The sequence below is a fragment of the Hyperolius riggenbachi genome, chromosome 6 (assembly GCF_040937935.1).
Source record: "Hyperolius riggenbachi isolate aHypRig1 chromosome 6, aHypRig1.pri, whole genome shotgun sequence".
NCBI lineage: Eukaryota > Metazoa > Chordata > Amphibia > Anura > Hyperoliidae > Hyperolius > Hyperolius riggenbachi.
Window position 1 is genome coordinate 123,881,975 of NC_090651.1, and position 20,793 is coordinate 123,902,767.

The 20,793-nt window shown below is 46.0% G+C and overlaps 1 protein-coding gene across 1 annotated transcript in view; it reads left to right on the plus strand.

Moving 5' to 3' along the window:
* Positions 1 to 20,793, plus strand: part of HS2ST1 (heparan sulfate 2-O-sulfotransferase 1) — a 247,338-nt gene that overhangs the window by 195,872 nt on the left and 30,673 nt on the right. The window contains exons 3-5 of the mRNA XM_068239852.1: positions 13,075 to 13,160; positions 16,383 to 16,521; positions 18,090 to 18,187. Coding sequence (XP_068095953.1) covers positions 13,075 to 13,160; positions 16,383 to 16,521; positions 18,090 to 18,187 — 323 coding nt within the window. The remainder of the gene's footprint in view (positions 1 to 13,074; positions 13,161 to 16,382; positions 16,522 to 18,089; positions 18,188 to 20,793) is intronic.

Genomic DNA, 20,793 nt, shown 5'->3' on the forward strand with positions numbered 1-20,793 from the left:
TAGGCTACTAGCTCCTGCGTGCGGTCACTCACTGTCTGAGTGTACACACACCACCCACACTCCATTTCCTTCTGATCGCTGATTGATTATTGTAATTAGTTAGTTCTACTTACTGTTACTACTTACTCTTACTGTACTAGGAGTCTAGGACACTCAGTCACTGTGTGTTCATAGGCTACTAGCTCCTGCGTGCGGTCACTCACTGTCTGAGTGTACACACACTAAATTTACTTGTGATTACTACTGATTATTGTAACTTCTAGTTGTACTTCCTGACTGTTACTACTTACTTACTGTACTAGGGGACACTCACTCATTCACCTCACCAACCAACCCACTCCATTAAAGTACCCCACTTTTCACCCGCCCTTTTAAAAAACTTTTGTCTATACGCCCAAAACATTGAAGATGTCTGGAAGTGGCAGCCAGCGCGGTTTGGGCAAGGGGAAGGGCAGCAAGGGAATCAGGAGGAGAGGGAGCAGCATTGTGGCAAGCCGCGGCCGCGGGCGCGCCACCATGCACAGTTCCGCAGCAGCAGCGTCAGTGGCTAACATTCCTCCCATAGCCACTGGCCGTGGACGCCTTGGGCGCCGCCCAGCAGGAGCATCTGCAACTCACGCTGCAGAGACACAGCAGCAGCAGCGTGTAGCACCTGCTCCCATTTTCCTCCAGCCGGGTCGGAAACGTCCCATTGAGGAAAAGGATGCAGACACTGTGGTGCAACTCATGACGGAGGATGAGCAGCCCGCCATCAGCTCTGCATCCGAGGCCTCCACCCTCACCACCACCACCACCCCTGTTCGCAGCAGCCGCCCAGCAGGGTCTGGGGAGGAGGCCAGTTCACCGTCACTCGCCGACCTGTCATTCAGCAGTCTTTTGACCCCAGGCATCATGAGTAAATTGTCTGCTGTTGTTGGCGATCTTGAGGAGGAGATGCTGATGGGCACTTTGGGGGATGAGGGATTGGACAGCAAGACTGTGGCGACAGTCAAGCAGCCCATCCATGCATCAGGAGAGGAGTTTGGGGGGTCCTCATCCCAGCAGGACATGTTTCAGGAGGGGGAGGATGATGATGACCCGGTGACAGACAGAGACTGGGTGCCACCACCTCCAGGGGATGTCGTCCTCAGCAGCTCTGAGGAGGAGGAGGAGGATGCGCTTGTGGGCCTTGCAAGGAGGCGCATCATTGCAAGCATTGGCAGCGTCCCACACCCTGCTGGTGTCTCAGGCTCAGCAGCAGCAGCATCAGCCAGTACCACCACCAGCCGCACCCAAGCCCCCCCCCCAACCACCACAGGGAGACAGGCAGCAGCGCTTCCATGCCGTAGGGGGATGTTTAAGTCACCAATCTGGCGATATTTCACCATGCCCACTGTGTACAGCAAGTACGCCACTTGCAACCACTGTCAGCGGAAGTTGAGCAGAGGTGCAGACCCCTTAAAGTTCTGCACCAGCTCGCTCATCAACCACCTTGCGGCTAAACATTTCCACCAGCATGAGGAGTTCCAGAGGCTGAAGGCATCTGGTGCTGGCAGTGGCACCACACCCATCACTGCACAGCCTTCAGCAGCAGCAACAGCAGCCACCCGCCCTCCTGCTCCTCCAGCAGCACCAGCAGGAGTGCGGAAACGCACTGCTCCTCCCCCCTCTGCAACTCCTGCCGCCGACACTGAGGCCTGTTCTGGCAGCCAGTCCTCAGTGGCCTCCTCCGCTGTGTCTGCTGATTCCCGTGTCAGCAAAAGGCCACGCCAGAGCCTTTTGAGCGAGTCCTTCCAGGGGGTGGTTAGGGCTCTGCCTCCCAGCAGCCGTCGCGTGCGGCAGCTGAACGGCTTGCTGGCACGGGCCATGTGCTCCCAACTCCTGCCGTACACGCTCGTGCAGGAGGGGAGCGACATTCGTGCGCTGCTTGCTTGCGCAGCCCCAGACTGGCAGCTCCCCAGCAGACACTTTTTCTCCCGCAAGGCCATTCCTGCACTGCACCGCTTTGTGATGGCCAATGTGGAGCGAGGGCTGGAGCACGCGGTTGGTGAAAGGGTCCACGTCACCATGGACTCCTGGAGCAGCCGCTTCGGGACAGGCCGCTACCTGTCCTTCACTGTCCACTGGGTCAGCTTGGTGGAAGGGGGTGAGGATGGGAGAGCAGCAGCGGGCACAGCAGCAGCAGCAACACAGTGGGTGGTGCCACCCCGCAGGCTCAGGGGAACTGCAGCAGGTTCCTCCGATCCTCTGCCATCCTCCAGCACACCTGGCCAAACCCCCCGCCTCAGCAGCAGCGTGAAGGCCCGCCACTGCCAAGCGCTGCTGCACTTGGTCAGCCTTGGGAAGACCAAGCTGACGGCAACCCATGTGTTGGCCAAACTCCAGGAGCAGGAGAGGATTTGGCTGACCCCCAGAGGCCTCAGAGTCGGAGAGGTGGTGGCCGACAATGGGGCCAATCTGGTTGCCGCAATAGACAGGGGAAACCTGACCCACATCCCCTGTCTTGCCCACGTGCTGAACCTGGTGGTGCAGAAGTTCCTGCGCACCTACCAGGGGATGGGCGAACTGCTGGAAACGGCAAGGAAAGTTGTGCGTCACTTCCGGCGCTCGGCTGCAGCCTGTGCGAGCCTGGAAGATGTGCAAAAGGAGCTGGATCTGCCACGCCATCGGCTGATCCTTGACGTTCCGACTCGCTGGAACTCCACCCTGGCGATGTTGGAGCGTCTGGTTGAACAGAGGCACGCTGTCAAACAGTACCTTGCCCTGGCCACTGTTTCCGCAGCTCTGAGAAGGGACAAGACCAGCAACTTCCCGTCCATCGTCCCCGATGATGACTGGAGGCACATGCAGCAGGTGTGCTTAGTGCTGGCTCCCTTCCTGCAGGCCACAAACATGGTGAGCAGGGACCATGCTATGGTCTGCGAGTGGGTGCCCCTGGTTTCTCTGCTGAACAGGGCCCTCGATGCTTTGCTGGAACAGGGAGCGGCAGCCTTGGACCAGCAGGAGCGGCAACCAGCTGCGCAGTCCACCTCTGAGGGGGAGGAGGAGGAGGACTTGGTGGAGGTCCCTGACCTGGCTGCTGATGAGGGGGATCAGCACAGCGCAGCTGAGTTGGTGCGGGGGTGGAGAGAGGATGAGGCAGCAGAGGAGGAGGATGAGGACAGCACTGACGTCGATGTGCCAGCAGACGTGGCCCGCCTCTTCCCAATGGCAGCGCACATGCTGACGTGCCTGCGCAGGGACCCCAGGGTGATCCAGATGAAGCAGAGGGAGGACATCTGGATCAGCATGATGTTGGACCCACGCCTCAAGGGGAAGTTGAGCCAGTTCCTGCCGCCTGCAGGAGGAGACCCAGCGCAACAAATAAGGAGCTTGCAGCAGGCCCTTGTTGAGCGCTTGGAGGAAGCCTTCCCCCAGCCTTCCACCCCCACTGTCCAGCAGCCAGCACAGAGGCAGCAGCAGGTGCCTGCATCCAGCAGCAGCAAGCGCCCCACAGACCTGCTGTCTCTCAGCCACGAGCTCTACAGGACTGTAGAGGCTCCGGCAGCAGTGACTAGAGAGGAGATGCATGCAGCAGCATCCTCCTCCGGTCACAGCCAGCGCCTGACCCGCATGGTGGCTGACTACATGGGGTCGTACAGCGGGCTTGACAGCGATGCCCCTGTTGATCCCATGGAGTATTGGGTCAAGCGCATGGAGATCTGGAGCGAGCTGGCGCAGTACGCCCTGGAAGTGCTGTCCTGCCCCCCTTCCAGCGTGCTGTCCGAGCGCTGCTTCAGTGCAGCTGGTGGCGTGGTCACCGAGAAACGCTCACGTCTGTCTCACAAGTCTGTGGACAGACTGACGTTTCTCAAGATGAACCAGGCGTGGGTGGAAGGCGAGTTCCTGGCCCCTGTTGTCGGCGAGAGGGGGACATGAACTGGCTGCCGGAACCATCGTTAATGTGCCTTACCACCCTTTACCACCTCCTGGCTCCTGCTCACTAAGCCAGCCTGGTTCACTTTGACTATTACGTCGCCTGCAGCCACACATTTTACACCTACAGTGGGCTGCTGTGTACTGCCCTTCTGCTGTCTGTCTGTGTTTCCCACTGCCAGGGTACACAGATGATTTACCTTCTGCTGCCACTCTGCCACCAGCTATTACGTCAAACAATAGCTATATTGGTTGCAAAACCAAAAACCAAAAAACCATAAAAAAAAAAAAAAAGGTTTAATTTTTCTGAGGTGCCCGGGTTGAAAACTGTGTTGTCCCAGTTGTGTATTGGACACAATGTGGGCTGCACGACCGCTGTCTGGGACCTCCTGTTGTGTTTATTTACAGCCCTGGTATCACCGCTAGGTACCAGGGCTATTATGTCACGCTGCCTACCTGCTGCCACACTCACACTGCTCCTCCATACCTCCTCCTGCTGCTGCTGCTGCTGTCTGTCTGTGTTTCCCACTGCCAGGGTACACAGATGATTTACCTTCTGCTGCCACTCTGCCACCAGCTATTACGTCAAACAATAGCTGCTCGCCTACTCCTCCATTCCTCCTCCTGCTGCTGCTGTCTGTCTGTCTGTGTTTCCCACTGCCAGGGTACACAGATGATTTACCTTCTGCTGCCACTCTGCCACCAGCTATTACGTCAAACAATAGCTATATTGGTTGCAAAACCAAAAACCAAAAAACCATAAAAAAAAAAAAAAGGTTTAATTTTTCTGAGGTGCCCGGGTTGAAAACTGTGTTGTCCCAGTTGTGTATTGGACACAATGTGGGCTGCACGACCGCTGTCTGGGACCTCCTGTTGTGTTTATTTACAGCCCTGGTATCACCGCTAGGTACCAGGGCTATTATGTCACGCTGCCTACCTGCTGCCACACTCACACTGCTCCTCCATACCTCCTCCTGCTTCTGCTGCTGCTGTCTGTCTGTGTTTCCCACTGCCAGGGTACACAGATGATTTACCTTCTGCTGCCACTCTGCCACCAGCTATTACGTCAAACAATAGCTGCTCGCCTACTCCTCCATTCCTCCTCCTGCTGCTGCTGTCTGTCTGTGTTTCCCACTGCCAGGGTACACAGATGATTTACCTTCTGCTGCCACTCTGCCACCAGCTATTACGTCAAACAATAGCTATATTGGTTGCAAAACCAAAAACCAAAAAACCATAAAAAAAAAAAAAAAGGTTTAATTTTTCTGAGGTGCCCGGGTTGAAAACTGTGTTGTCCCAGTTGTGTATTGGACACAATGTGGGCTGCACGACCGCTGTCTGGGACCTCCTGTTGTGTTTATTTACAGCCCTGGTATCACCGCTAGGTACCAGGGCTATTATGTCACGGCGAGCTGCCTGCCTCATTGACTGCCTGCTGCCACACACTCATCCTCCTCCTCCTGCTGCTGAATTTACCTCCTGCTGTCTTTGTGTTTCCACTGCCAGGGAGCACATACAATGGCGCTTCCAACATGCGTGCGCCCACCAGCTATTTGTTACGCTCAAAAATAGATGCATTTCTTTAAAAAAAATTGAAAAGAGAAATAGGTGAAGAAGAATAAGACTATATTGAAAAGGAAGAAGGAGGAGGAGGAGGAGGAGGAGGAGGAGGAGGAGTTAAGCACCACTGCTTCCAACATCTCCCTTGAGCTTGCCATTCCATTGCCGGGACCCTCTGAACCTATTTGACAAGGGATTGTCACATAGGTTCGCGCTGCCACGCCCGCTTCTGTGTATGAGTGTGGCCGCAGTAGCATGGACCCTTTTGCGCATCCATTCGTGCATGCTACTGGCCATGAACACCTTATGGCTGTAATGTCATGTGTTATCTAGTGGCGTTAAAGCCTTCAGTCTCCCATATGAAATAAGCCTTACTGTAAACAATATGAGTGACACCATTGTGTCGTAAAACATGACCAAACTCAATAATGTGAATTCCACTGTTCATTGGAAAAACATTTTTAAGGCATGTTAACCACACACAAATATAAAAACAGTAAAGCTTTAATTATTTAGCATACAGAGAGGAGCGCATTTTAATTTTAAAATCTAAAGTGAAAGCAGTGGTGTTCCCAGCTGTGAGTGTGAACCTTTATTTTTCAGCGCTGTGATTCAGTGTATTTGCTATGAGAGATTAGTTTTGAAAGGTTTGTATGCCAAGCGCTGGTGTTGCAGCCGACAGCCCTGTACTCAGCTGGTGTGCACAGGAGTGGTAATGGCTGACGTTCTGCTGCATATTCCCACCAGCTAAACATGTTCTGTCAATGTCAGCCAAATATTCTGCTATTGGCTATTAATAATTCAGCACAGAGGGCATGAAATCAAAGAAAACACCATGCAGGTGCATCTCGGTAAATAAAAATATTATCGAACATGCATTTTAGTAATTCAGTACAAAAAATTGAATTTATATATTATATAGATTTATTACACACAGAGTGATACATTCCAAGCATTTTAAAACCCCAAATTCATCATCTCCGAAAATAGACCAATATTTTTAATAATGAAATGTTGGCTTGCTGAAAAGTATGTCCATGTATGCACTCCACAGTTGGTTGAGGCTCCTTTTGCATGAATTACTGCATCCATGCGGCATGGCATGGAGGTGATCAGCCTATTGCACTGCTGAGGTGTTATGGAAGCCCAGAATGCTTTGAGGCCCTGTTTCCACTAGCCGCCGCAGCACGTCCTGGTCTACGTGTACATAGACGAATCCTAGAAGCCGTGCCATGCATGGCGATGGGATTCGCTGCCTCTCACACGGAAATGGATGGCAATGTCGGCCGAATCGCTAGGGCAAGCGATTCGGACGGCTGCGCCATTATTTCCTATGGCAGAGTTTCACCGCACGATTTGCCTGCGGGGAAACTGCGGATTCGGCCTGGTTTCCATGCTAGTGGAAACGGGCCATGATATAACAGTCTTGAGCTCATCTGCATGTTTGAGTCTGGTGTCTCTTTATCTTTCTTTTAACAAGGCCTCATAGATTTTCTATGGGGTTTAGGTCAGGTGAATTTGCTGGCCAATGATACCAGTGGCCATGTAACCAGGAACTGGTTTTCCAGCCAAGTCCAGCTGGAAATAGAAATCTGCATCTCCATAAAGCTTGTCAGAAGAAGGAAGCATGCAGTGTTTTGCTAAAATACACAGTTGGAGCACCAGCAGATAACACTACTCTCCAAATCACCACTGACTGCAGAAACTTCACGCTGGACCTCATGCAACTTGGATTATGTGCCTGTCCACTCTACCTTCAGACTCTGGGAACTTCATCTCTAAATAGAATGCTAAATGTATTTTTATGTAAAAAACAAAACAAAATAACTTTAAAACCTTAAATGTTTTAAACCGGGGGTCCCCAACCCCCAGTACGCGGCCCACTGTCGGTCCGTGGGGCGTGTGCAGCTGGGCCGCGGGTCTACTACTATACTAGCTATACTGGGGCACTATACTACCCATACTGGGGCACTATACTAGTCATACTGGGGCAACTAAACTCCCTATACTGGAGCAACTATGCTAGCTATGCCGCTGCACCCCAGCATACCCCCCCATAACCCACTGCGCACGACACTGTCCACTACCCCCTGCCCCACCCCAGTCCCCGGGGGAAAAATTTGGTCGGAAAGCGGACCCCGGGCCAGATAAGAAACTTCAGATGGCTCTGGTTCAGAAGTGGCTTATGACATTAGGAATGCAACAGTTGTAGCCCATGTCCCCGATACATCTGCACGTGGTAAATCTTGAAGCACTAAGTCCTGTCACAGTATACTCCTTGTGACTCTCCTCTTAATTCTTGCTATGCACAATCCAATCCTTTCAAGGCAGCAGTTATATTTGTCACTTGTCCACATTTTTTCCTTCCATTCAACTTTCCATCTATTTGCTTGTATATAGCCAGCTTCTTTCGCAATGTGGAGGTTGTCACTGTCTTCTGGACAACTATTAAGTCTGCAGTGTTCTCTATGATTGTGTGGACTACTGAACTAGACTGACATGCCATTAAAAGACTCAGGGCACCTGCAGATATTTTTGGCTAATTAGCTGTGTGGAAGAAGAAACCATGAGTCTACCACTTTTTTTTTTTTACTCTATACTAATTTTCTGAGCTACTGAATTTTGGGTTTTCATTAGCTTTATGCCATAATCAGGAAAATTAAAATAAAGAAGCGTTTAAAATAAGAGGGTCACCTGGAAAGTAATAGCCATTTCCTTTTATCTGCCGTGCAAGGTATTCTTTCAATGTAATTTAACTTGCATCTGACAGATTAACCTCTTCTTTCCTTGTCATGTGACTGCTTAAAACCAGTAACTGACTGCTTAGCAGCATTACCCTGAATGATCCAACCCCAATTCCTCTTGCTGAGGCGAGGAGTTTGATTCTACTACAGCAAAGGAATTGAAAAACTTGTAAAAATATATGATTAATGCTTCAAAGAGATGATTATGAGTAAAAAATAATCAGAAGATACAATTCACTTTTTCTCTTAGGAAATCATTTTTAATCTTCTGTTAAAAATAAGTTTTCAGAACCCTGCAATTTAAAAAAGTACTAAAAAGCAGGTGAAAAAGTGCTCTCCAAATTAGTATTTTTTCTTGCTTGCTGGTGGCTTAAAGACATTTTATTGATATGATGTGAAAATATCACCTAGGATAAAAAGGTAATTGGATGGGGCCCAGTGTGTCTAAAATAAATAAAATGTTTCCTTAAAGCACACCAGGAACCAGGACCCCTCCCTCCCCCCACCTGGGACTTCTTCCAGCCCCCCATAATCTTTGAGGCCCAGTTTTGAATCCCTTCCATTGTGCTGCATTTGCCTCTCATTTTAAATCTCTGACCTAGCTGGGTCACAGTTACAGCATTGCCCTGTCCCATCTGCCTGCCTCCATGATCGCAGTTCCGAGTGGCTATGCATGGCGACCATGGCCAGTAGCACTCGGTGCATGCACAGTTCACAAAGAATTGTACCCAGTCATGCTTAGAACAATCATGGCGTTAGCTGTTGTGCTCAGCCACTTGAGAGCTTGATTGAGGAGGCACAGGAACAGGTCAGAGCGTGTGCTATAGGTAGCTGTGACCCAGCCAGGTCAGAGGTTAGAGCTTTGAGGGGCCCAAAAGAAACTGAGGAGAGTCAGAGATTATGGAGGACTAGAAGAAGCCCCAGGTGAGGTGAAACCTGGGAAGGTGGGTGGAGGAGGAGGATTCCCGGTTCAGATGTGGTATAAACTATTGAATGAAAGACTACCATTACTTTCTGGATGACCTTCATATATCACTTTATATATGTGTAATGAATGTGAGTTTCACATTTTTAATTTGATGACTAAAATACACTTTTCAATGATATTGATTAATTAACATGCACCTGTCTAAATAGTATGGGCTTTGAGGGGTATGAAATTAAAGGATATGTGTGCTTACAATACCTATGTGAATAGCATCCAGATTAGTAAGAACGCATGCAGGTTTTACGTTTGACTTTTGAAAACCACTTATAAAAAGTGACTTCTGCTAAATGTCATTCCTGACTGGATTCTTAAGGCACCACAACATCACCAATACATCACTGCTAATACAGAGCAAACTGAGGGCACTAGTATTACAGCTTATTGCATTATAGTTTTCACCAGTGTTCTAAGGGCTCTTTCACTTCTAGTACGTGTGCAGGAGCCGTTCTCCTGCACGTGTTGTATGCTCTGCGGCATGTGGTGATATCTGACCATTGCTGACCATTTACCACTTTGCTGTGTGTCTTACTCGCTTTGTATTCCTAACTGCTGTACAATTATTGAGCCTCGCTCTGGTGCCTCTCTTGGCTGCAGCCCTCCTCCCTTATAGTATCCATTAACCTTACAATTTTTTAGTGATTAATCGTATTTTCGATCAAATCAGTGTGATTGTATTGTTTGAAAACAGAGAAGCTGGAGGACCAATCTATCGTGAATGATTACATTATCAATAGTTTCCTTAAAGAGAATCTGTACTCTAAAATTTTTACAGCAAAAAGCATACCATTCTATTCATTATGTTCTCATGGGCCCCTCTGTGCTGTTTCTGCCACTCTCTGCTGCAATCCTGGCTTGTAATTGCCAGTTTTAGGCAGTGTTTACAAACAAACTAAACAGCTTGTGATAGGCTCACATAAGCAGAGTGTGTAAGTCATACAGAGCCTGCAGGGGGCCTGGAAGGGGTGTGTATCGCTTCTAGCAATCACAAGCAGCCCTGCACATTCCACACTTTCCAGCCTGAGCCAACAGAACAGATTAGGTCATATAACAGAGATAACACAGCCACTGTGCAATTAGGAAAGGCTGCAGTAAGCCAGAGCACATTAGAACAGGCATAGGAACTTATAGGATAGAAGAACGAAGGCTGAACATTTTGTTACAGAGTCTCTTTAAGGACATCTGAGGTGAAAATAAACTGTTGAGAAAAACAATTGTATCTACCCTCATTCTCCTAAAATACTTTATTTATTTATTTTCAGATATCCCACAGTTTTATTTTATATTTAAATCTAGTTTTTAAGTTTTTACTCTCTAAATGTCTCTGCTCAATGGCACCTTCATTGAAGTATGATAGAGCACAAATCTATGAAATATTTACCCTTTTTATCTCTTTCTTGCTCCAGGAAAGCATTCACTGACAGGAAATTATTTTATTGCTGTAATTATTTATCAGTGAGGGTTTTGCTAGTCTGACCCAGTCACTTGCATACCTGATGTTTAACTCTTTCAGACAGAGAAAGAACAAAAATTAACACAGCCTATTTGTGTGCTTGGCACTGTACACACACGTCTATCTCATTATGTCACGTCACCTCGGTTGTCCTTTAAGGTACGTACACGTCCCACAGTGCACGGCCAATACCACAACATGACTGACAACACAACAGACCGCTTACACGACTTGTATTTTCCGTGCACCAATTAACTGAACAAGCCACTCTTTTACATACTGCGCGCGCAAGCAAAATGTCAAACTGCACAAAATGGCGCATTCAAAACAAGAACATTGTTAAAACGACATTGTACACATGTGGCCAACTACACGATATGAGCCAAAAGTCGTGAGTTGATCCGGCAGATGGATAGGTGCAAACCGCCTTTTATCAGTCGCTTGTCTAGTCATTTGCCACACGTACACACGCCTGATTGTCGCCCAACAGACCAAAATCAGATGACAGTCAGGCGGTTTGGTTGAACGTGTATGCACCTTTAAAAAAATGGTTGACCTGGATTGCAGATTTTTTTTCATAGAGTTCAACTCTGTAAAGGAAGTAGAGTAAGAATGATTCAATATACTGTATCCTAAATGATGATGCGTTTTGCGGCTCTTACCTGCTTCTGCAGGTCAAAAAATACAGTGTCTGTAACACGAGCACCTCAGACTGTCAATGGCGCTCCAAGTCTGAGGTGATAGTTATGGACAATGTATTTTTGGATCTGAAGAAGCAAATACGGCCATGAAACGCATTGTCTTTATCCAATTGAGTACCGGTAACTCTTACTCTCCTTCCTCTACAGAGTTAAGATTGTTTATTTCATACTGCTTCTCAGCAGTTCACTGATTTTATAGTGACGTCTCTTTCAATCTGAGTTTGTTCCCTCCAACGAGGGGCCTCCGCTGTGAAATTAGATCCAGCTATTTTTTTTCCTTTAGAGTGCAACCCACTATACTGCAAAGCTGATTCCAATATATTCACATGGAGACCTATTCTCCACATGTCTATTACTGTGGTTGGCTTTCAACAACCCAGTTTTATAAGTAGCATTTTTTAACCAGTTATCCCATTCTTTGGAATATTACACTATATTGGCTCCTGGTTTCTCTCCTTTTTTTTTCTGTTTCCTGAAGTTTATTTTTTGAATTTCATTAATGGGATACACCCATTATATTACCATTATGTTAGTGGAGAACAAGTAGGAAAGCTGGAACTCCAGGTGGGCAGAGAATGATAGAAGGCACTCAGGAGCCAAGAAGGTACAGCTGTAACTTCCTCACTGTGCCATCTGATACCGGCTCGGAAGTCTGCCAGGAAAACCCCTATAGTGTCCTCAGAGAACCCTGGGTGAGAAAGCCTGTGCTGTAGACTAGACTCTTACAGGCAGGACCACCCCCACATGTGTCACAGTATTGCTGTTGGCTTGCCTTTTCTGCAATGTATGTGCTACCTGTTATTTGGCATGACTGTATTTTCTGCATTACCTTTGTATGATAGAACTGTCTCTATGCTTTGCTAAGCCTTACAATTACAGTGGCACAGAGAACACTCGCATGATATAAATCAGTAATGATAGTAATGGTACAGTGTGTCTAGATTTACTGCAATGATCCGGTAATTACACTAAGAATTGAAGTACATATTTGTGAAAAAAAAAGTCAGGAATGTGGGAGTAAGCACTCCAACGTACTACTTACTGCTAGGCAGATAACTGCAGCACGTTACATGATCAGTTCCAGTATGTGCAAGTTAGCTGGCCAAAATGCTTGCAGCTAATATAGATAATTGGGGGGATTCTTTTTATTTTATTTTTTTATAGAGCTAATGGGGTTGCACTTTAGAATGGCAGTAAACTGTGTAAGCATTGCAGCTAGGAGACAGAACAAATGCCAGTTTTGCTGCAAAATCAATTTGCCAGTTCATTCCTTCTGTTGTAAAGCATTGGGCCAGTCGGCCCACAGTGAGCATATTGTGCCGCACTGTGTCACAGGCATATAAACAACGCAGAGGGTACACAAAGGCCTTGTTAGATAAATGCCATGTTTACATGGAAGGCCTGTAAAGAGCAAGGTGAGGCCTGCCAGCCTGCCATGCAATAATGGCATTTACCCAGAAATTGCTTTTACTTTTGGAAAGGCTTATGCTGTATTGATTTCCCCGAAGGCGTTGTAACATTTTTACTAGGTTAGATGTCAGCTAGAGTCTGGTTTCCATAGGCAACAACAACAGGGTATTCTTTGCTCCAGCATATCTGAAATCATCCATAATAACATGTAATGTGGCCTGCTCCAGATTCTATAAATAAAGTCATTTGCATCCAGCTTGACGGCTGCTGTCTTTTTTTAATCCTTAAATTAATATCTTAATCGTTTTATTTTATTATTTTTTCTAGATGCGATTTGTGAAGAATGTCAGCTCCTGGAGGGAAATGAAACCAGGATTCTACCATGGACACATTTCCTATTTGGACTTTGCAAAGTATGGCTTTTGTCATTCATTTTCCCTTTTCCTTTCTCTCTCTTTTTTTATCTTCTTATCCCAGCATGGTAGATTTCTCCCACATCTGAGACTTACAAATGTGCCATCGTAAGCTAATCTTTTGTTACTTCAGGGGGGCTACAATGCTCTGCAGAATGATTCAGACTCTCAGCAGAGATCCCACTCCTTGGCGTTATGGAACAGTGCCCTCTAGTGTCCACAAGGGAGAAAGGTTAAATCACTAGGAAGATAATCTAATTTAAAGACCACATCTGTGCAAGACTTTTGCATTTTGAGTTCTACTTTATGGGCTTGGTTGTTGTGCTGGGTCTTTGCCTTTAATGCACTGTTGGTTGTTTAAAAAAGCTGGATAGCAGTGGAGAGCATAGGTAATCTAGCTAGCTCCTTGTCTGGGCTTTATCAGAATACAATGAGCACAAAGGTTGGAGGATTGGCGTCATGCTGTTGCAGTCACTTGTAGCACCCACTGCAAGGACCTTTGTTCAACCACTTCGCATCCAGACCTTGTTTCCCCCTTATGGACCAGAGCCGTTTTGACATTTTTAGCTATGTCCCTATTAAATCAGCAGTAACTTTATCCCTACTTATGACACCTAAATGAAATATATTTATTTTTTTTCAAGACTAACCAGGCGTTCATTCTATGACTTTTTTTTCCCTCAAACAATTTTGTTTTTTTGTGTGTTTTAATGGAAACAAATAGAAAAAAGCGTATTTTTCAGTTTTACCAATTCCAGTTTAAAAATAAAAAGCGCTATTGTAGATAAAAAAAACACAAATTTTGTTTGGCTATTTCTACTGTTTATCAAAAAAAATTAAATTATGTTCCTGTCACAATTTATGGTGAGGATATTTGATTCTGAAATAATGCTACAGTTTTCACTATGAACTGAGAAAATAAAAGTATTTTTAATGGTAAAAATCAATCTTATTGGCTCAGGGAACATATATTAGTTTTCACTAATTAGTGCTGTATCAGATAGTGCCGGAGGTTTTGCACAGGAACAAGCCCAACCGTGCACAGCTGTGCTTCAGCTACAAGAAGTATATCTACGTCCTCGGGGCTTAGATGAAGTCACAGAGGACGTAGATATAATGTAGTGGTGAAATAAGCAAGGTGAGGGAAAGTACTTCAGTTTAACTTACCTTGGGCTTCTTCCAGCCCCCTGCAGTCTATTGCTCCACTCACTGTGGTTCGGATCCACTTCTGTGTGCCGCTGCCCCCTCTGAAAGATCCACAAATCTGATGCGCAATTTAAGTCTTTATGAACTGTGCCTACGCAAAATGCTCCCTGTAATGGGAGCGCGTTCAAGGAGGTGTGTGGCCCAGGGCCATGCACGCGCAACCTACAGATCTTTCAGAAGGAGCAGGGACACACCGAAGTGGATCAGAACCACAATGAGGGACTTGATAGCCTGCAAGATGCTGGAAGAAGCCCCAGGTAAGTTTACCTGAACTTCTTTCCCTCGCCTCGGATATTCTTTAACAACAATTCCAAGGCAGCCTAGTTTTATTTTAATAACAAGTTGGCACACAACTGCTAATTTACTAACTTTTCAGCAGCTCTGCTATTATCTAATACAGTGTTTCTCAACTTTTTCGACCCAAGTACCCCCTATCGCAACTCCGTTCCAGCCAAGTACCCCCCCACACGTGTATGTGTGTATATATATATATATATATGTGTATGTGTGTGTGTATATATATATATATATATATATATATATATATATATATATATATATATATATATATATCCCATCGCAGGTATAAGTGCACCCAGTGCAGATAGCCAGGTATAGGTGCCTGCCCCCGGTATAGGTGTCCCAGTATAGCTAGGTATAGGTGTCCCCGGTATAGCCAGGCGTGGGTGCCCACAGTATATCTAGGTATAGGTGTTCTCAGTATAGCCAGGCATTGGTGCCCTCCAGTATAGCCAGGCATTGGTGCCCTCCAGTATAGCCTGGCATGGGTTCCCTCAGTATAGCTAGGTATAGGTGCCCCCAGTATAGCTAGGTATAGGTGCCCCCAGTATAGCTAGGTATAGGTGCCCCCAGTATAGCTAGGTATAGGTGCCCCCAGTATAGCTAGGTATAGGTGTCCCCAGTATAGCCAGGCATAGGTGCCCACAGTTTAGTCATGCATGGGTGCCCTCAGTATAGCCAGGCATGGGTGCCAACAGTATAGCCAGGAGGGGGACACAGCCCAAAACGGGGGAGCATGCTCACACATAGCGGCGGGGAGGGGGGTCTACTCCCCCCCCCCCCCTCCCTCACCTTGGGCTTCCCTGTCACGCTTCCCCGTCCGACACTCATTAATAGCGGTGGCGTCATGGTAAAAGGAATGCACACTTCTGCGTTCTCAGGCTGGAGGACCGATCTTCTTTGAGCCTGACGCTACTTTTTGATAAACAGGAAGTAGCGTCATCGCTGACAAAGAAGGACCTTCGGCGTGGAACGCGAAAGTAAGTCCGCGTTCCTTTTACCATGCCGCTGCTGCTATTAATGAGTGTCGGAGAGGGACGCGCTGACGGAGGAGCCCTGCTGCTATGTGTGGGCATGCTCCCCTGTTTTGCTCTGCGTCCCCTCCTGGCTGCGTACCCCCTGCTGTGGTCGCCAGGGGGTACGCGAACCGCGTGTTGAGAAACACTGATCTAATATGACCTAGGAGAGACGCTCTGTAAAAGATTCAGTCCCATTTTGTAGGCCCAGACAGATTTTTCACCCATTTTAAGAAACTGATAATTTTATAAACAAACCGCTTTTCATGTAATTTTTATTCGCCAGCAGACATTTTATGGCCTTGCTGTTCCATCTGTTCATTAAGCCTTTCACTATAAGATGCCTTAAAATTTGTATATTTTCGGATGAACATAAAAGTATTTCTGAAACACACGTTGGAGATTTTAAAGGACAGCAGAAGTGAGAAGTGTATGGAGGCTGCCATATTTATTTCCTTTTCAACAATACCAGTAACCTTGCAGCCCCTCTTGGCTTCAGTAGTGTCTGAATAACACCAGAAACTAGCATGCAGCTAATATAACCACTTTCCATTAATCGATTGCTGAAAATCCATCTTTGTAACACTTTGCCTGGGTTTCCCGTGATGGTTATCTAGTGAGGAGAATTTTTTGCTACTTTCTCTCTGTAATGTACTTTTTCTTTAAAAAATATTCACTTCATTTTCTCTTTGAATTTCAGATTTGGTGTCAAGAAGAAACCTATTTATATAAATGTAATTAGAGATCCTATAGAGAGGCTTGTTTCATACTACTATTTCCTGCGTTTTGGGGATGACTACCGGCCAGGTCTGCGGAGGAGGAAGCAAGGTGATAAAAAGGTAAATTATGAGAATAAAATATGAGGGAACAAAAACTCCAACGTATAGGTACTGTGGTATATGTAAACATCACAAAGTACTGATGTTAGAATTGGTAACGCTCCCTTACTAGAAAGTGTCCTCTATTGCCTCAGAATACACCTTGTAGTACAGGTGAACAATAACTGATTGGTTTCAACTCAGTGGGGCATATTAATCAAAAACAATGCAAGAAAAACTGGAGCTAAACCTTTTGAACAACGGTGCATAAACTTGATCTGGCTTTGTTTTTGTTCCAATTCTCCTTGCCCTGGCTTTTATAAATCTGCCCCATGAGTAGCTGAAAGGTTATCATGTGTGTATTGGTAGTTTTAATCTAGAGGACCACTACATAAAAGGCAGGACAGATGTCAATATTAATACATAATACAAAACATTATAAATGCATCATCAGCGAAAACACTACTCAATTTGGTCTTGAAACACAAGGCTATAAACTCCACATAAAACAACGTCCAACATCATACCAGACAACCTTGTTTCTGAGGTACAGTTCCTTTTTTTTTTTTTTTTTTTTTTTTTTTTACAGATAATGGCAGAGGTTCCCTGCTTATTGTAAATTGTGTTTAATCCTTCAAGGAAATGTGACTCCTTCATTTGGTGTTGATGATTAAGTACAGGGCCACTAGAGCATTTCCTGCTGCCCGTTCCGATCGCCGGTGATCGGTAAACCGCTGCAAAAGTGGAACCCCATGAGGTGGTTGTGATCACACAGCACTGCATACAGCATTTTTGCCGGAGCGGTCGCATTCAATAGCTGCAGGGGTGACTTGCAACCGCTCTGGTTTAAAATTGTGGTTCTTCCGCAGTTCAGAAATCGCAAGTGCTTCCCGAAATTGAGAAACTGTTTGTAGCAGACCCTGGGCCTTATACTGTTTCATTAAGCTGAGAATTCTGATGGGTCTATTTCTTCTATGCAATTCTTGAAGCCAGTTTTACACATGCTTTTTGCATTGCGGTGGGATGCGATGCTCCTACAGCAGAGTGCACAGACAGAATGATATGCATAGCACTGCCTCCCATTTAGTGACGTGCTCCCTACTGGGCAGGAAGTACCGTATGTCACTGGAATTCCCGTAGGTCTGCTCATGTGTGCCGCACTGGGCCCCGTCATTTCCACTACATTCGTCCCCCATAGATTTACATTACCCCAAGCACCGTGCATTAAGTGCATTGCTTGCGGTAACGTGCTGCTGCCCTTGCTTCACCTTGGATACTTCAGGCACACCGCAACAAAACGCAAAAAATGTGAAAGTCTCCAAATACTTTCATTGCTTTTGAGGCCCCTTGTGGTAAAATAGGGTAACGCAACGCAGGATTTACCTCCAAGTGTAAAAGCAAAGCCAGAATGTAACTCTGTTTAACAGGAAGTATACAAAACAATGATGTGTCTGAGGCAGAGTGGCTTTTGCCCCCTAACAATCATCTAGTATATTGGAATCTGATTTAGAAGCCTTCCTCTTGCAGAGGATTATTTGTGCATGATTTGTGCTGGAAAGCATACCTCACAGTGCATATTTATCTTGCAGACCTTTGATGAATGTGTAGCAGCTGGAGGATCTGACTGCGCTCCAGAGAAACTTTGGCTTCAGATCCCATTCTTCTGTGGACACAGCTCAGAATGCTGGTAGGGAGATAAACCCAGCTTACCTTCTTAATTATCTTATTACTGTAATCTGTACTTACCAGATCCAATAACTCCATAAAGTTTTTTTTGAACAAAAACATAAGGAAAATATTTTAATTTACATTTTTTAAGTTGTTTTATATTTTAAAATGTATTGGCAGCATATGTTTAATGCATACCTGAACTGTTATGTGTCTTAATGAGATAAATATGGGTACCTGTCCTGTAGCCTAGTTAGGACTTACCTGTGTTACCACATTTACTCATTTATTTGCATTGCAAGGGTTAAGTGCTGTATTCATGCAAATGAGGCACCCTAACTGGAGCGGAATTCAGCTGTGGCCCCTCTGTAGCGTAAATAGAACCAAAACACTTTTATCTGGCTGTACAAGCAATCATGATAGTAAGAGAGTACTGAAACACATTAAAAGATATTTATTTAATTTTGTTTGGAGCTGAATGAACCTGATTTTACCTCGCACTGATATGAATGCTGTACACATTTCCTAGTCAAAACGTAACATACTAATATGAGACACCAGGGACAAATCTATATACTGTTTCAGCTACACATACAATTATTTATTTTAAGATCACATTTGCTTTATTCCTCATTTGAATTATCTAGTCCTCTTACCAACTAGTTATTTGAGAGTTTAAAGGAGTCATCAGGCATGGGAAAAAAAAGCTTTACTTACCTGGGTCTTTCTCCAGCCCCTTGCAGTCGACTGTCCCACGCTGACCTCTCTGACGCGTCCTGGGCTCCCCGCACGCTGTGCAGGCCGACCCCGAGGTCAACCTTACTGCGCCTGCGTAAAGCCCTGCTGTCAATCATGGCCACGTGGCCCGCTGCGTACTGCGCAGGCGCAGAACTACTGCACCTGCGCAGTACGACATGGACCACATGACAATGATTGACAGCGGCGCTTCACGCAGGCGCAGTAAGGGACGGCGGCGGAGAGTGGAGCAGTCAGCGTGGGACAGTCTGCTACAAGGGGCTGTAGAAAGCCCCAGGTGAGTAAAGCTTTTTTTTTTTTTTCCTATTTTGCCTGATGACTCCTTTAAATTACAACAATTAGTGTACTAAAGGACATGACGAATAATATCATTGTGTTGTGTGGGGTTTGCCAAATGTACCTACAAGACTGCATCCTTTGGCGTTGTACTGAGGAATTAATCTATTCTTCCAGAGGACGCCAGTGAGAGAAGAACAGAGCGGATCAATCTATTTGCAGGCTCCCCCACTCAACCACACGTTTAAAAGCACATGACCACCACATAGTATGAGGAGCGAGAGACAACAACTCTCACTCCTATTCTGGCCGACAGTTTTGTTAGAGGAGCGAGACTGTCTCTCCCTTCTCTCGTTAAAGATGTGTGTTTACATGCATGCCTTCCAACAATGCAGGGTGACTGTTTGCAAACTAGTGAGCCGAGGGAGGGGAAATGTTTAATGTATGCAGTTGGGCAGTGATTACAATAAGAGTAGAGAGAAACTTCAAACAGTTAAGAGAGTAACACTTGATTACATTCACACCTTCCCCTGCATAAATAAGGGCAGAGACAAGGTGAGGAGGGAAATGGCAGCTCCTACAGCTATTAGAAACCAGGACAAACTGCAGAAAAAGAAAGCTGCTTGGATCCCTTTAAGTAGTATTCTATCTCATGCTCCTTCTCTGCTGTCCAGTTTTGTGACAAGGGTAGTTTAGGTAGACCAGCCCTTGCGTACTCAGCAGGACTCAAATCATTGCGAATTTGTGTCATTCTTGCAAAAAGAGTGCATTAATCTCAAAATGGCCTGTTTACGAGTTGCTAAGCAACTACAAAGCAAATTGTTAGATTTCAAATATTTCACAGGAGAATGGGAGCAAAACACAGAAGATGGATCAATATGTCTTTCTGTGAGCTGAGAAAAGGATGTGAGGGAATTATAACCCTGAACTATTATTGCAGCAATTTGTGTTCTTTGTCTGCAGAGTGCATACAGCTATATGCACACACTTTATTTCCTCCAACGTGACATTTTTCTTTTTGTCTGGAAAATGGGGGTTGTTTAAGTCTCAAAGAAGCATTTTGTTATGGAGCACAAAAGGTTCATATTGCAAATGTATGTAAAATTGTAGTGTATATGTAGATCACTGAGCAAATTGAAGTGATTGACACAATTGTGAGGACATAGATCCCTGCTGCAGCTAAATTCTAAGAGGAAACTAGCACTTCAATAAATATGGATGAAGCCATTGTTGACCTGTTTCTTAAAATGGACATTTCTTGGCTGTCATGATGATCCTCCTCATGGTTCTAAATCTCTGTCATAAAATATTAGATGTCCTGACTTCACAGCGCATTCGCATGTCAGGAATTCAATCCTAAGGGTCAGGAAGCTTTAGCTACACTCGCTGGATTAAACTCTGCCATAGTGAATGATATAGAACGCCTCGCCGATAAAATCGTGAGTGACTCCAGCATGTGTGTACAGCAGCTGCCCAACGGCTGCTCTTTAGTGATGCCCAAGTACTGCATGATTGCATTGCTCTTCTCGCCTGTGGGAATCCGCTTCGTTGTGTGATGCTCATTCTCCCTCCGCCCCCCCTTCCATAGCAACA